Source organism: Gorilla gorilla, chromosome 18 (genome assembly GCF_029281585.2).
Source record: "Gorilla gorilla gorilla isolate KB3781 chromosome 18, NHGRI_mGorGor1-v2.1_pri, whole genome shotgun sequence".
Classification (NCBI taxonomy): domain Eukaryota; kingdom Metazoa; phylum Chordata; class Mammalia; order Primates; family Hominidae; genus Gorilla; species Gorilla gorilla.
In genome coordinates, this window is record NC_073242.2 from 22,779,608 (window position 1) to 22,794,305 (window position 14,698).

Below are 14,698 nucleotides of genomic sequence, written 5' to 3' on the forward strand. Positions count from 1 at the left end.
TCCCATTCTCCTGAGACCCTCTGTGTTTCTTTGGATTCTGTAAAGGAGCCCTGCCTGCATCCATTTAATAATTTATTGATTCTGCTTGAGCTAATTTGAGTCTGTTTCTGTTGCCTGAAACCAAATGACTTTGCTAAGGCTAGGTTCGGTCATAGTCATATGCAAGGATGGCACGGAGGCCAGAGAAGGCGAAGCAGAATACGCGAGTGTGAGTAGGAAGAGATGAGAGCAGAGGGACAACAGGGTCAGATGATGGAGGGCCTTGAAGATGATCATAAGGATTTTGGCTTTCATTATAAATGAAGCAAGAAGCCATTGAATGGGTTTAAATAGAGAAATGGCATGATCTAACCTTAATTCAATAAGAATCTCTTTGGCTGGCTTATTGACAAGAGGCTGTGGAGGGCAGAATTAGCAAGATTAGTGAGGAGCCTATGGCAATGATTCGGGTGAGAGACAATGATCAATTGGAGCATGGTGGTGGCCCAAGAGGTGGGGAGAAGTAGATTCTAGGTATATTTTATAAATCTGAACACTGATGCTTCAAGAAGGAGAGGACGTTGCCTATGGTCTTATGATGACAGGAGTGGTTTAGAGGCAATACCACTCTGTACTGAAGAATCAGATGGTGATGGTCATAGGAGTGTACACATTTACCAAAACTCCTTGACTTCTACATTTTGGGCCAGGTGTGGTGGCTCATGCCTGCAATCATAACACTTTGAGAGGCCAAGGCAGGCAAATTACTTGAGGCCAGGAGTTCAAGACCAGCCTGGGCAACATAGTGAAATTCCATCTCCACAAAAATAAAAAATTAGCCAGGCATGGTGGCACAAACCTCTAGTCCTAGCTACTATTTTGTAATCTGAGGCAGGAGGATTGCTTGAGCCCAGGAGTTGGAGGCTGCAGTGAGCTATGATCACACCACTGCATTCCACCCTGGGTGACAGAGCAAGACCTTGCCTCAAAAACAAACAAACAAAAAAATTGTGCGTTTCACTGTATATAAATTTTAACTTGATTTTTAAAAAAGTCAATCTAGCCTAATTCCATGCCTATAATGCCAGCAGTTTGGGAGGCTGAGATGGGTGGATCCCTTGAACTCGGGAGTTCAAGACCAGCCTTGGAAACATGGTGAAACCCCTTCTCTACCAAAAAAAAAAAAAAAAAATATTAGCTGGGTATCGGTGGCATGCACCTGTGGTCCCAGCTACTTGGGAGGCTGAGGTGGGAGGATCCTTGGAGCCACAGGAAGTTGAGACTGCAGTAAGCCACGATCGTGCCACTACATTCCAGCCTGGGTGACAGAGCAAGACCCTGTCTCAAAATAAATAAATAAATAAATAATTTAAAAGACAAAAAGAAGAAAAAGCTGGCTTTATTTTACAGTGAGAATATAACTGTGTATTGTCATTCAAAACAAACATAGAATTTGAACAGTGTGTGTTTCAAAATCCCATTATATATGTATGTGTATATATATAAAACTAATATGTGTGTGTGGACACACACACATACACACACACCAAATAATAACCAAACTGTTAGCCATGCTTATTTGGGGAGGGGTGGGGGCACAGTTTATTGTTTTAATTCTTTGCAACGAGCATATATTGTTAGAAGAAGCAGCTGAGATTTTTTAGAGGATTTTCTTTAAATTTCTCTCCAATAATGCTGGACCTGTTTCCATCCACCTGGGCAAACAGCCCTTGGACCAGCAACCAAGGCATCTCCTAGGAATTTGGAAATTCGGACTCTTAAGACCCACTCCACCCCTATCGAGTCAGAATCTGCATTTTAAGAACATCCATAGGTGATTGTAACCACATTCAAATCTGAGAAGCTCTAGGTAAGAACAGATCCTTTCCTCTCTCTGGGCTTCAGTTTCTCTCCGGCACAAAGGGGCTGTGTCTCTATGGTCCCTCCCAATTGCAGTTTTCTAATCTCGTTTCTCGTAGTTATCTGAGTCCCTATAAAAAGGCAGCTGAAGCCAGGAAAGGTGGCTTACCTCTGTAATTCCAGCTATTTGAGACGCTGAAGCGGGAGGCTCGCTTGAGCCCAGTAGTTAGCAGCTACAGTGAGCTATGATTGCAGCACTGCACTCCAGCCAAGGTGACAGAGGGAGACCCTGTTAAAAAAAGAAAGAGAGAAACAGAGGAAAGAAAGAAAGAAAAAGAAAGAAAGAAAGAAAGAAAAAGAGGAGGGAGGGAGGGAGGAAGGAAGGAAGGGAGAGAGAGAAAGAAGAAAGAAAGAGGGAGGGAGGAAGGAAGGAAGGCAAGCAAGCAAGAAAGAGAAAGGAAGGAAGGAAGGAAGGCAGGCAGGCAGGCAGGCAGGCGGGCAGGCGGGAAGGCAGGCAGGCAGGCAAGGAAGGAAGGAGGAAAGAAAGGAAAGAAAGAGAGAAAGAGAAAGAAGGACAGACCACGCGCGGTGGCTCACACCTGTAATCCCAGCACTTTGGGAGGCCAAGACGCGTGGATCACCTGAGGTCAGTAGTTTGAGACCAGCCTGGCCAACATGGTGAAACCGCGTCTCTACTAAAAACACAAAAATTAATCCGGGCATGGTGGCGCGCGCCTGTAACCCCAGCTACTTGGGAGGCTGAGGCAGGAGAATTGCTTGAACCCGGGAGGCGGAGGTTGTAGTGAGCTGAGATAGCGTCATTGCACTCCAGACTGGGCGACAGAGCGAGACTCCGTCAAAAAAAAAAAAAAAAAAAAAAAAAAAGAAGGAAAGAGGAAAAGAAAGAAAAAGGAAGGAAGGAGGAAAGAACGAAAGAAAGAGAAAGAAGCAGCTGAAAAGGTCAAAGGATGAGTGGCCTGGCTGAACAGCCCCTGCTGCCTACAGCCGGACGCTGGTGGGCACTGAAGCTGCAGGTCTGGAGGGAGTCCGAGGAGCGAGGCTGCGTGGGATTCCTGCTGGTGCTAGGGCAGGCGCCTGCCATCTGGACGAGAGTGGAAGGAAGTCGCGGGGCAGTAATAGGGGGCGGGAGGCGCTTTGAGGCGCCTTGGGGTAAGTGCCGCAGAGACCCAGCGGGAATGCAGGATGGCAGGGCGGCCTCGGGGCGGCAGCAGGCACTGCGCGGTGGCCCAGGAAGGCGCAGCGCGGCCGGGCTGGGGCGCAGGGCGGCCTCGGGGCGCCAGGGGGCGTTGTGAAGTCGTAGCCCGCTCCGGGCGGTCTCAGGTGCCTGGCGGCCTGGGGAAAGCACCTGGGCAGGTGGGGGCGGGGCCTGGGGAGGCGGGGCCCTAGGGGGCGGGGCCCGGCCGGCCCACAAGAGCCCGCGGTGGCGCTGCCAGGGCATGCTAGCCCGAGAGCGAGCAGAGGAGCAGCGCACCCGGATCGCTCATTCACGAGCCTTGGACCCTTTGGAACCGAAAGGTGAGTTCAGCCGGGTTGGGTCGGACCAGCTCGGGGGTTCTGGGCACTGGAGCGGCTGCCGGGCGCCAGGGCGTCGGACGCCGTCAGCGCGGTGGGTGGCCGAGCCAGCATCAGCCGGTGGCGGCTTCCCGGTGCCCGGGATGCTGGGACACCTTGCCCGGGCGGTAGCGGCCAGCTCTCCGGGGTCTACCCACGCCGTGGCCCGGAGCACGAAGCCAGTCGAGAGCCACTCAGAGTCCGGGGGTCTGGGGGTCCCGGGCCACACCTGGCCTCTTTTCTCCGCCCAGCGCCTGTTCAGCCCCCTTCCCTGCCGGGGTGAGTCGCGTGGACCTGTCCGCTACTGTTCCTTCTACCCTCTGGAATGCTTTCTCCGGGGTGACTTGGTGCAGAAAGAAGCAAACACTTGAAGTGGGCTGGTTGGATTCGCTCCAGCGCCTTCAGCCGGCGCTCCCCCGGGGCAGACGTGGCTTCCGCCACAGGACAGCGCCCGCTCTCTCCGCGCAGGGAGGGCAGGGCTGCGGGGTCGCTCGGCAGGAGCTCGGGTCAGGGCCCTGAGGTTGAGTTCAAGTGATTTCTGCACAGGACTCGCCCTTCGGGACGGGCACTGATCGGGAACTCTCCGGTCCAGCGAACCCAACGCTAGACTTGGGGCAAATCTCTCATCCCTCCCCAAGCTTTGGGGTCCTGCACTGTGGGATGGGGGACAGGCAAAGTCGGTGGTAGGTGAGGAGGGGGTGCACGGAGCCGCTGCGATGAGCCAGGGCCCTGGAATTCTAAAGAATCCTTCAAATCCTTTCTACCTGTGTGGTCTTGGGCAAATTACCTAACCTCTGTGCCTCAGTTTCCTTCTCTGTGAAATGGGCCAAGTAATAGCACCTCATATAACTGTAGTGAGGATTAAATCAGGTAGTGTGTGAAAAGGACTGAGTGGGATGCCTGGGAGTAGAGAAAGGGATCAATAAGTGATAGCTGCCATTATTGCTGCTTTCCCTGCTGCTGTTATTAATGATTGAGGAGCAGCCTAGTTAGTCGTTAAAGGGACTCCTAGGTGCAAACCCCAGCTCAGCCACTTTCTAGTGTGACCTTGGGCAAGCTACTTAACCTGTCAGCGTCTGTTTCATTTGTACAATGGAGGTGGTTGTGATACCTACCTCAGACGATTATCGTGAAAATTAAGTGAGGTGACAGCTGCAAAGTACTTAGAAGAGTAAGTGCTGGGTATCAGCTAGTAATTCTTCCACCAAGGGTATCACATTGGCTCAGGCTGCATAATCTAATGGTAGCTACAGTCTTGTTTTGCTTTGAAGTTGAAATATTATTTATATGAATGTTTTGTCTGTTTTGCAAAGAGCAAGATCGGTTCCCTTCCTTCACTTGGGGGTCCTCTGACATTGTCGACTGATCCATTGGGATCAAGGTCGGTTCTGGGGAAGGGGCTGATGGGGCAGAGGGACCCCTGAGAGCTGGGGATAGGAGCTTCCAGAATCACAGCTTCTGTTGAACATTCACAGAGGAGGGCTGCAGTTTTATTTGACAAGCAATTGAACCTGGACCTAGATTTTAAAAACAAACTCTTGCTAATTTTTTTCTTTCTTTCCTTCTTTCTTTATTTTATTTTTTATTTTTTTGGATTGTAGTGAGGGAGGAGGTAAGGATAGGCAATATTTTAAGTGATAAAAAAATAAATTATATTCCTCTTGCCCAGAGGCTACTAGCATCATTTTGATGGTGTTCTTCATCCCAGCAAAATCATATCAATCTATGGAGGGTTTAGAGCAGTTTGGCTGCTCCGGACATCTCACCTCCATGCCCAGCACTCCATTTCCTTTCCATCTAAGGCCTTAAACCCACTAGCATCATAAGCTTGGAAGCCTCCTAGCTTTGCCCCAGCTTCCAATTTTAGCCCATATTTCATGGGTTCAGGGTGGGAGAAAAAGACATAACTCTGCAGGTTCCGAATCCTGCCTAAAAATCTTGATGGGGCACATCGAAGTCACAGACACAGGTCCTCTCTGGTCCTGGGGACCACCCTGTATACCCTAGGATATGTCCTAATTTGCCTTTGTCACTGTAGAAGGCATAGGGCGACACAGTTTTCATATATCCCCCACCCCCAATACTAGTGCTCACAAGTCTTGGGAAGTGGTCATGTGCACTGTTCAGAGTTTGGAAATTAAATAGCTGTGTTCCTTCTCTTTCCTCCTACCTTTAGTTCTTGGTATTGTTAATTAACTCCCTGCACCCAGCGTACTACCAGGCCCCTCAAAGGCATATGCCATAGCCGTAAAGGCTGCAAGGTTCCATCCAGCTCCTCCACTAACCAGCTGCATCATCTTACACAAGGTATTCAACCTCTCTGAGCCCATTTTTCTCCTCTGTAACATGGATATAATAATAGCATGCCTACTTCATGGAATTATTGAAACACAAAATGAAATATATATAGGCTATGTGTATATTTATAGAGAGAGACAAATTTACTTATGAGACTAATGAGACTATATATTATAAACATGAAATGAGTTTTTATGTAGTATATTAGTTCATTTCTAAAGTTATTTCTCATTGTAAAGTTTGTATAGTTGAGATGCATCGTGTACATTGATGAATGTGATAATTTGCTTTCCAATACTGGTACTCTCCCCCAAAGCTGTTATTAAATCAAGGGCATTCTCTAAATTAATGGTATCTTAGAATCAAGGAAATATGGCATAATGCCTGGCAAACACTAAGTGACCAATAGTTGTAGGTTATTGTTACATCAGGTGATCTAGAAACATTAAGAGCTTGACTGTAAAGAGAATAAACAAAAGAGAAATCGTTTCACTTATAATAAAGCCTCAGAGAAAAGGCTGGGGAAAATGCAGCCAGGAACATGATCTAAGGTGGCTGCCGGGAAATTTTCTTGGCAGATTTCATCTGTCAGTTACAATCTGCCGAGCACTGCTCTGTGCCAGACACTGTGCTAGGCACCAGGGGGCATAATGAGATAGGAATGCTGCCCTTGAGGAAGGCGGGCTACTGGAGGTGATAAGGCACGGGTACCCCTGCCTGATAAGAGAGCTGATGGGGCTGCTTCCAGAGTTCCTGTCCAGGAACCCGGGGAAAGGTCCTGCAGCCTGTCCAGCCAGCGCTTCGCAGGTTGCACCTCACCCAGCCCCCGCACGGCTAGGCTTGGGGGCCGTAAGAGAAGTAGGCAGCTTCTCTGGCAGCTGTGGTGGCCAAAAACAAACGTCCCGTGGAAAAGGGGCCAAGGATTCAGAATGCAAAGTGCCTAAGCCACAGAGGAACAGAGGAAGGAGGTCTCTAAGGGCGCGTGGACTGGTGTTTCCCAGAGTGTGGTCTCCAGGGACACACTAGCCGGCTAGTGCCTGCCAGCTCACCTGCTTCTCTTCTTTGCCCCTCCAGCACGCCCGTCCTCAAAGTCCCATCCTCGCCATGGCTCCCGGAGAGAAGATCAAAGCCAAAATCAAGAAGAATCTGCCCGTGACGGGCCCTCAGGCGCCGACCATTAAAGAGCTGATGCGGTGGTACTGCCTCAACACCAACACCCATGGCTGTCGCCGCATCGTGGTGTCCCGCGGCCGTCTGCGCCGCCTCCTCTGGATCGGGTTCACACTGACTGCCGTCGCCCTCATCCTCTGGCAGTGCGCCCTCCTCGTCTTCTCCTTCTATACTGTCTCAGTTTCCATCAAAGTCCACTTCCGGAAGCTGGATTTTCCTGCAGTCACCATCTGCAACATCAACCCCTACAAGTAAGAGGCATGACCAGGGAAACTCGAGTAGGGAGCCAGGCCCCCCACAGAGGCCAAAGCCCCTCCCGAAAGTGACACACTGGCAGCCTGGAGGTCGATTCCAGCCTACAAATGTGCTTTCTAGAAATTTGAATTTGTTGCTAACGCTGGTAAACAGCCCCCTCCCCAGTTCTAAATCTGTATGTACCAAGTTTTCAGACCATCAGTGACTTGTTTTTTTTCTTTTCTTTTTCCTTTTTTGAGATGGAGTTTCGCTCTTGTTGCCCAGGCTGGGATGCAATGGCGCGATCTCGGCTCACTGCAACCTCCACCTCCCAGGTTCAAACAGTCCTCCCGAGTAGCTGGGACTACAGGGGTGTACCACAGCGGCAGGCTAATTTTTTTGTATTTTTAGTAGAGACGGGATTTCACCATGCTTGGCCAGGCTGGTCTTGAACTCTTGACCTCAGGTGATCCACCCGCCTTGGCCTCCCAAAGTGCTCGGATTACAGGTGTGAGCCACAGTACCTGGCCTTTTTTTTTTTTTTTTTTTTTTTTTGGAGGCAAGGTCTCACTCTGTCACCCAAGCTGGAGTGCAGTGGTGCAATCATAGCTCACTGCAGCCCCGACCTCCTGGGCTCAAGCAATCCTCCTACTGCAGCCTCCTGAGTAGCTGGGACTATAGGCACATGCCACCACATCCAGCTAAAATTTTTTATTTTTTAAGAGATGGGGTCTCGCTATGTTACTCAGGCTGGTCTCAAACTCCTGAGCTCAAGTGGTGCTGCCACTTTGGTCTCTCAAAGTGCTGAGATTACAGGAGTGAGCCACCACACCCACCCCATCAATGACTTCTGAGAATGGGCTAGCCCAGAGAGAGCAGAAAGAGGAAGCTGCAGGATTTGTTTCACTTAGAAGAGGCCTGGAACGAACTAACCCCCTCTGCACACTCCCCATATTAAGCCCAAATTAGCCAACCCCCATCTGCATCTGCACCCCTGGCTCTCTAAGTTCACATGTTCACTCTGCCTGCAGCATGAGTGAGCTCAAGGCTGACTCAGAAGTGACACCCAGGTGACTTCTGTAAGCACCTCAGCTGCCCCAAACCCTCATCTGAATAAACCCAGCCCCATTAATTGAGCTCATCGGGCCCTGGGTGTGATCAGCCCTTGGGACTGCCCTATCATCCTCGGCAGGACCTGTTCTAAATGGGTCATCAGAGTCCTTCTCAGGATTATGGAAAACTGGTCCGTGAGGCAGGTCAGAATCAGGCAGACTTTGTCAGAGCAGGGGTGGGGAGAAGGGAAGAAGAACAGGGGAGGAAGATTATCAAAGGAAACTAACTTGTCCAGAATCATCAGTGAGTTGGTGCAAAGCTCAAAATCAAGATCAAGTCTAAGACTCTTTCTCCGCCCTCCATGTCTTCCTCTTCTTTCTTTCTCCCTCCCTCCTTCTCTCTCTCTCTCTGGTCCTCCTTCCTTCTTTCCATCCATTATTTGTTCCATAATAATTTACTCAGCATCTATAAACTGTCATGCACTGTACTAGGTTCTGGGATAGAGAACTGAACAACCCAAACACAGTACTTGCCCTAGTGGAGCTTATACTGTAGTGGAGGAATAAAGTCTTAATAAATATAATAACACTAATATAACTAACAATAGAGGCACAGTGGCTCGTGCCTGAAATCTCAGCAGTTTCAGAAGCCAAGGCATGAGGATTGCTTGAGGCCAGGAATTCGAGACCAGCCTGGGCAACAGAGCAATGCCCCCTCTCTAAAAACATTTTATTTTAAATTAGCCAGGTGTGATGGCACACATTCATAGTCCCAGCAACTTAGGAGGCTGAAGTGGGAGGATTGCTTGAGCCCAGGAGTTCTAGGTTGCAGGGAACCATGATTGCACCACTGCACTCCAGCCTGGGCAACAGAGTGAGACCCTGTCTCTAAAATAATAACAATAATAGAGGGCATTTAATTATCTATATGTATGTCTGTGTGTGTTTATTATATTTAATAAACTCATTGAACCTTCCCAACAAATCCCATTTTACAAAGGAGAATGCTAAAACACAGAGAGGCTAAGACATTTGTCCAAGGTCAGGTAGCCAGTACCAGGATGGGGAACCTAAACTCAGGTAATTTGGCTAAACCCAGGGGTTTCTATTCTCAATTGCTATGCTCTGCTGCCTATGCCTAGAGCAAGTGGGAGAAAGGAGAGAGGAGAGAGTTAAGAGGAGGCTGGAACCATTTGATTTGTGAAAATTAAAAGATGGTATATTGTGCTTCACGCAGGCAACTCCTTTATAACTATTTTGTGTTCTTGGGGGTCATCGAGGTAACAGTTATACCCTCCTTCCCCTCAGCACAGATTTGAGGACAATCAGTGGGCAGAGGCAGAGTGAGCTGGGTGGAGAAGGAGCCTGCCCATTAGGTAGACTCCTGGTTGGCAGTTATTTACTTGTCCTCACTGTGGCTGGTTTATGGGAGGCACCTGACAGTCACCACTCCAGAAATGCTGGTCGGGACAAACTCGTCAACACACCCTGAGAGCAAGCAGACAGTGGTGGCAGAGGTGAAGCCACAGGAAGTCACACACACATGGGTCACCCATGAGCCTTTCCCCATTTGCCAGAGCCAGGGGTCACTTTGGATGGGTCAAGTCATGAAAGGCGTGGTCTCCTCTGCCAAGGAGTTGAGAAAGGTGGGCACGAGGCTGACACGTGTTGATGGAAAACAGCCTGGAGGAGCACCAGTGTTCTGCCAGGGCCGCCTCCCCTCTCCCTGACTTTTCCTCCCCACCTTGGCAGGTACAGCACCGTGCGCCACCTTCTAGCTGACTTGGAACAGGAGACCAGAGAGGCCCTGAAGTCCCTGTACGGCTTTCCAGAGTCCCGGAAGCGCCGAGAGGCGGAGTCCTGGAGCTCCATCTCAGAGGGAAAGCAGCCTAGATTCTCCCACCGGATCCCGCTGCTGATCTTTGATCAGGATGAGAAGGGCAAGGCCAGGGACTTCTTCACAGGGAGGAAGCGGAAAGTCGGCGGTAGCATCATTCACAAGGCTTCAAATGTCATGCACATCGAGTCCAAGCAAGTGGTGGGATTCCAACTGGTAAGATTTCACCTTCTCATTCTTTCACTGCTTAGGGGCATGGGATGGGCTGGGTCCAGGCCTCTTCTCCTTGACCACTAGCCCCTGTGGTCCAACTGGAAGAAATACACCCAGCTGGGGTCAGACACAGTGACTCATGCCTGTAATCCCAGCGCTTTGGGAGGCCAAGGCGGGCGAATCACCTGAGGTCAGGAGTTCGAGACCAGCCTGGCCAACGTGGTAAAACCCATCTCCACTAAAATACAAAAATTAGCCGGGCATGGTGGCACATGCTTGTAATCTCAGCTACTTGGGAAGCTGAGGCAAGAGAATTGCTTGAACCCGGGAGGTGGAGGTTGCAGTGAGCCCAGATGGTGCCACTGCACTCCAGCCTGAGTGACAGAATGAGACTCTGTTAAAAAAAAAAAAAAGGGAGGGGGGGAGAGGTGGGGGGCAAACGGAGGGAGAGCATTAGGACAAATACCTAATGCATGCGGGGCTTAAAACCTAGGTGACCGGTTGATAGGTGCAGCAAACCACCATGGCACATGTATACCTTTGTAACAAACCTGCATGTTCTGCACATGTATCCCAGCACTTAAAGTAAAATTATTTTTTAAAAAAAAGAAAGAGAGAAAGAAAGAAAAGAAAAGAAAGAAAGGAAAGACACCCAGCTGGGATGATTCAGCTGCAAACAAGTGAAACTGATTCAGGTAATTTTAAGTAGTGGGGGGCAGAGCGGGGGTAAATGTATTAGAAGGCAACCAGTAACTCATGGAGGCCTCTCAAAGGGCAGAAATTAGGGCAGATGCAGGGATCTGGGTAGCAAGAAATGATGAAAAGTCATTTCAGATATTGCTGCTGGAGTAAAGAAGCATCAAATATGTTCAGTTTTTGTTGGTGTTGTTAAAGCTTAAGAGTCAAATTCCATCTTGGGACTATCTGGTTGGTCAAGCTTGGGTCACCTAATCACCCTTTGGCTAATGGATGGTGGAGTATCTTCATGGACAATCTCACCAGGCTGTATCCAGAGGGGGAAAGGAAATTCTTCCAAAGCAAAATTGAGGTGCAGGCACCCAAAAGAAAAAGACGGATAACAAACAGCAGAAACATCAATATTCGTGCAGTACTTGCCTTCATGAGGTGCTTGGCCTGACTTCATTTTCCCTTTTGGTCCCATTTGAGGGGACTTTTTTTTTTTTTTTTTTTTTTTTTGAGACAGAGTCTCATTCTGTCACCCAGGCTGGAGTGCAGTGGTGTGATCTCGGCTCACTGCAACTTCTACCTCCCGGGTTCAAGTGATTCTCCTGCCTCAGCCTCCTGAGTAGCTGGGATTACAGGCATGCACCACCATGCTTGGCTAAGTTTTTGTATTTTTAGTAAAGACTGGGTTTCACCATGTTGGTCAGGCTGGTCTCGAACTCTCGACCTCAGGTGGTCTCCCTACCTCGGCCTCCCAAACTGCTGAGATTACAGGCGTGAGCCACCACACCTGGCCTGAGGGGCTCTTGCGAAATGTCATTCACTGAAAATGAATTCTAGTACCTTCCTGGGCAAACTCTATCACCACTCTCCCTCTCCATGCCCCAGCCACCTCTGGAGGACAGGGGCTATGTCCATACCTTATAGGCTTGATTGCCAGTTGTGTGACCTTGTAGCTATAGTCCCAAATCCTGAAAAATGGACCTTCTTCTAAATCATTGAGATTTCAAAGTCTTCTTGGGTCCTTTCATGGGATATCTGCAAGGCTCTTCTTGATACCAAAATCAACTCTTTATATATATGTTTGTTGGTTTGTTTTAGAAACAAGATTTCACTCTGTCACCCAGGTGGGAGTGGTGCAATCATAGCTCACTGCAGCCTAGAACTCCTGGGCTCAAACAATTTTCCCACCTCAGCCTCCCAAGTAGCTTGGACTACAAGAATGCATCACCACACCTGGATAATTTTTCTATTTTTTGTGGAGATGGGGTTTAGCCGTGTTGCCCAGGCTGGTCTCGAATTCCTGGCCTCAATCAGTGTTCCCACTACAACCTTCCAAAGCATTAGGATTACAGGCATGAGCCACTGCAACCAGCCAAAATCAGTTGACATCTGTCCATTTAGAAAAGTTTCCAAGCTTTGTGTGATGAGAACATTTGGAATGTATAATGGCTTCTCTATAAAGTTCTCATTGTATATTTCAAACGTGGGTCCTCCCAGCTACCACACGTGGTTGGGAAGGATGGTGTTTCAGTCAACATTTTGTGGGTGAGATAATGGGCACAGAATACCTTGCCTGAGATCCTGCAGAGAAGTAGTCTCTCCTCCTCCTGCAGAGTCTGGGCTGGAATCCAGATGTCTTGACTGCTGATATGACAGGAAATGGGAAAGGTTGTTAGGAATGTAGTAGCACCAATCGGATGAAACCTAGGTGCCTAGGGACCCTGAAGAAGCTGGTTTTGCTTCTTCCTTGGTGGGCAAGTAGTGCAGAGTTGCAGGAGTAGGACTCTGTGTCCTTTCTCACTCAGCCCCTTTTTGGTCCTTGAGGCTTGAGGATGATGACTCCCAACCCCTAGAAGTGAGAGGAAACCCATCCTTGCCCCAGATATCCAACCTGTTCCCCTGAGTATCTGGCCTGGAATCTCAGTCACTCATTCTTATGGTCCTTCTGAAGAGTAGCGATAGGACCGATGGCTTCAGCCTCGCATCTCCTCTTATTCACAGTGCTCAAATGACACCTCCGACTGTGCCACCTACACCTTCAGCTCGGGAATCAATGCCATTCAGGAGTGGTATAAGCTACACTACATGAACATCATGGCACAGGTGCCTCTGGAGAAGAAAATCAACATGAGCTATTCTGCTGAGGAGCTGCTGGTGACCTGCTTCTTTGATGGAGTGTCCTGTGATGCCAGGTCAGGAGAGAATGCTGCTCTCTCAGCCTCTAAGGACTGGCAGCTCTGAGTACCAGGCCCCTTGCAGGAACCTACAGCCTTGATGATAGGTCTTGGGAGCAAAAGGTGCTCTTCTCACTGATGCTGCCTTTTGGAAACTGCTTACATGGGAGCTGTGTTCTAGAGTCAGTGAGTGAGGTGTACATGACATAAAATCAAAATATCCTTAAACTCATTAAACTACTCATTAAAAACGAGGTAGTTGGCCAGGCATGGTGGTTCACGCCTCTAAATCCCAGCAATTTGGGAGGCTGGGGTGAGTGGATCACTTGAGGCTAGGAGTTCAAGACCAGCCTGGCCAACATAGCGAGACCCCATCTCTACTAAAAATACAAAACTTAGCCAGGCGTGGTGGTGCATGCCTGTAGTCCCAGCTATTCAGGAGACTGAGGCAGAAGAATTGCTTGAACCCAGGAAGTGGAGGTTGCAATAAGCCAAGATTGCACTACTGCATTCAAGCCTGGGCTGCAGAGTGAGACTCTTGTCTCAAAAAAAAAAAAAAAAAAAAACCCAATCCACAAGGTATTAGATTGGCACAAAAGTAATTGCTGTTTTTGTCATATGGAGTGCATATAACCTAACCTTGTATATTACGATCATGCATACTGATGACTAAGAACTATCGTTCTAAGGAAGGAAGGAAGAGATGGAGGGAGGGATGGGAGGAGAAAGGCCCATGTTCAAATATGTGAGATTTCAAACCTTTCACCTTTATTTATTTATTTTTTTTTTAATTTTTTATTGATCATTCTTGGGTGTTTCTTGCAGAGGGGGATTTGGCAGGGTCACAGGACAATAGTGGAGGGAAGGTCAGCAGATAAACAAGTGAACAAAGTTCTCTGGTTTTCCTAGGCAGAGGACCTTGCGGCCTTCCGCAGTGTTTGTGTCCCTGGGTACTTGAGATTAGGGAGTGGTGATGACTCTTAACGAGCATGCTGCCTTCAAACATCTGGTTAACAAAGCACATATTGCACTGCCCTTAATCCATTCAGCCCTGAGTGGATACAGCACATGTTTCAGAGAGCACAGGGTTGGGGGTAAGGTCACAGATCAACAGGATCCCAAGGCAGAAGAATTTTTCTTAGTACAGAACAAAATGAAGTCTCCCATGTCTACCTCTTTCTACACAGACACGGCAACCATCCGATTCCTCAATCTTTTCCCCACCTTTCTCCCCTTTCTATTCCACAAAACTGCCATTGTCTTCATGGCCCGCTCTCAATGAGCTGCTGGGTACACCTCCCAGACGGGGTGGTGGCCGGGCAGAGGGGCTCCTCACCTCCCAGTAGGGGCGGCCGGGCAGAGACGCCCCTCACCTCCCGGACGGGGTGGCTGGCCGGGCGGGGGGCTGACCCCCCCCACCTCCCTCCCGGACGGGGCGGCTGGCCGGGCGGGGGGCTGACCCCCCCCACCTCCCTCCCGGACGGGGCGGCTGGCTGGCCGGGCAGAGGGGCTCCTCACTTCCCAGTAGGGGCGGCCGGGCAGAGGCGCCCCTCACCTCCCGGACGGGGCGGCTGGCCGGGCGGGGGGCTGACCCCCCCACCTCCCTCCCGGACGAGGCGGCT

The 14,698-nt window shown here is 49.6% G+C and overlaps 1 protein-coding gene across 2 annotated transcripts in view; it reads left to right on the forward strand.

The window, feature by feature from the left end:
* Positions 1–3,252: 3,252 nt before the first annotated feature.
* SCNN1G (sodium channel epithelial 1 subunit gamma) overlaps positions 3,253–14,698 on the forward strand; it is a 35,713-nt gene continuing 24,267 nt past the window's right edge. Inside the window, exons 1-5 of one of the 2 annotated variants that reach the window (XM_019011395.3) lie at positions 3,253–3,375; positions 5,588–5,718; positions 6,784–7,130; positions 9,918–10,218; positions 12,904–13,094. In XM_019011395.3, coding sequence (XP_018866940.1) covers positions 6,814–7,130; positions 9,918–10,218; positions 12,904–13,094 — 809 coding nt within the window. In that variant the 5' untranslated portion in view covers positions 3,253–3,375; positions 5,588–5,718; positions 6,784–6,813. The remainder of the gene's footprint in view (positions 3,376–5,587; positions 5,719–6,783; positions 7,131–9,917; positions 10,219–12,903; positions 13,095–14,698) is intronic. The other variant, XM_004057348.4, reaches the window with a different exon arrangement.